Source organism: Penaeus monodon, chromosome 23 (genome assembly GCF_015228065.2).
Source record: "Penaeus monodon isolate SGIC_2016 chromosome 23, NSTDA_Pmon_1, whole genome shotgun sequence".
Taxonomy (NCBI): Eukaryota; Metazoa; Arthropoda; class Malacostraca; order Decapoda; family Penaeidae; genus Penaeus; species Penaeus monodon.
Window position 1 is genome coordinate 27,215,485 of NC_051408.1, and position 345 is coordinate 27,215,829.

Consider the following 345-nt stretch of genomic DNA (forward strand, 5'->3'; position numbering starts at 1 on the left):
AACAAAAGAGGAAGAATAAGATTAATAAGAAGACAGCCAAAAAGGGTAAAAAGGCTGCCCAGAACAACAATACTGCAAAACATAGAGTCAAAAAAGGCAATTCCCAAAAAAGTAACAAAAAACAAAACAAGAAAGCAAAGAAACCAAAAGAGGAAAGGGAGAAGAAGAAAAAGAAAAAATCACTCAAAAAGAAAACAGGCAAGTCACAAGCAAAAAGGCCCAAAGATAGAATCAAGGTTTCAAACACAAAACCGAAAATACGACAGGTGTCAGGTGAGATGATTGAGACACGGTGAAATCTGTAGAATACAGAATAGTTTTTGCGCTATGTACCTGTGACTTCAA

At 35.7% G+C, this 345-nt stretch overlaps 1 protein-coding gene across 1 annotated transcript in view; it reads left to right on the forward strand.

Annotated features, from left to right (window-relative positions):
• LOC119587908 overlaps window positions 1–345 on the forward strand; it is a gene marked incomplete at its 3' end in the record, with an annotated part of 28,342 nt that overhangs the window by 6,218 nt on the left and 21,779 nt on the right. Inside the window, 1 exon segment of the mRNA XM_037936617.1 lies at window positions 1–273. Coding sequence (XP_037792545.1) covers window positions 1–273 — 273 coding nt within the window.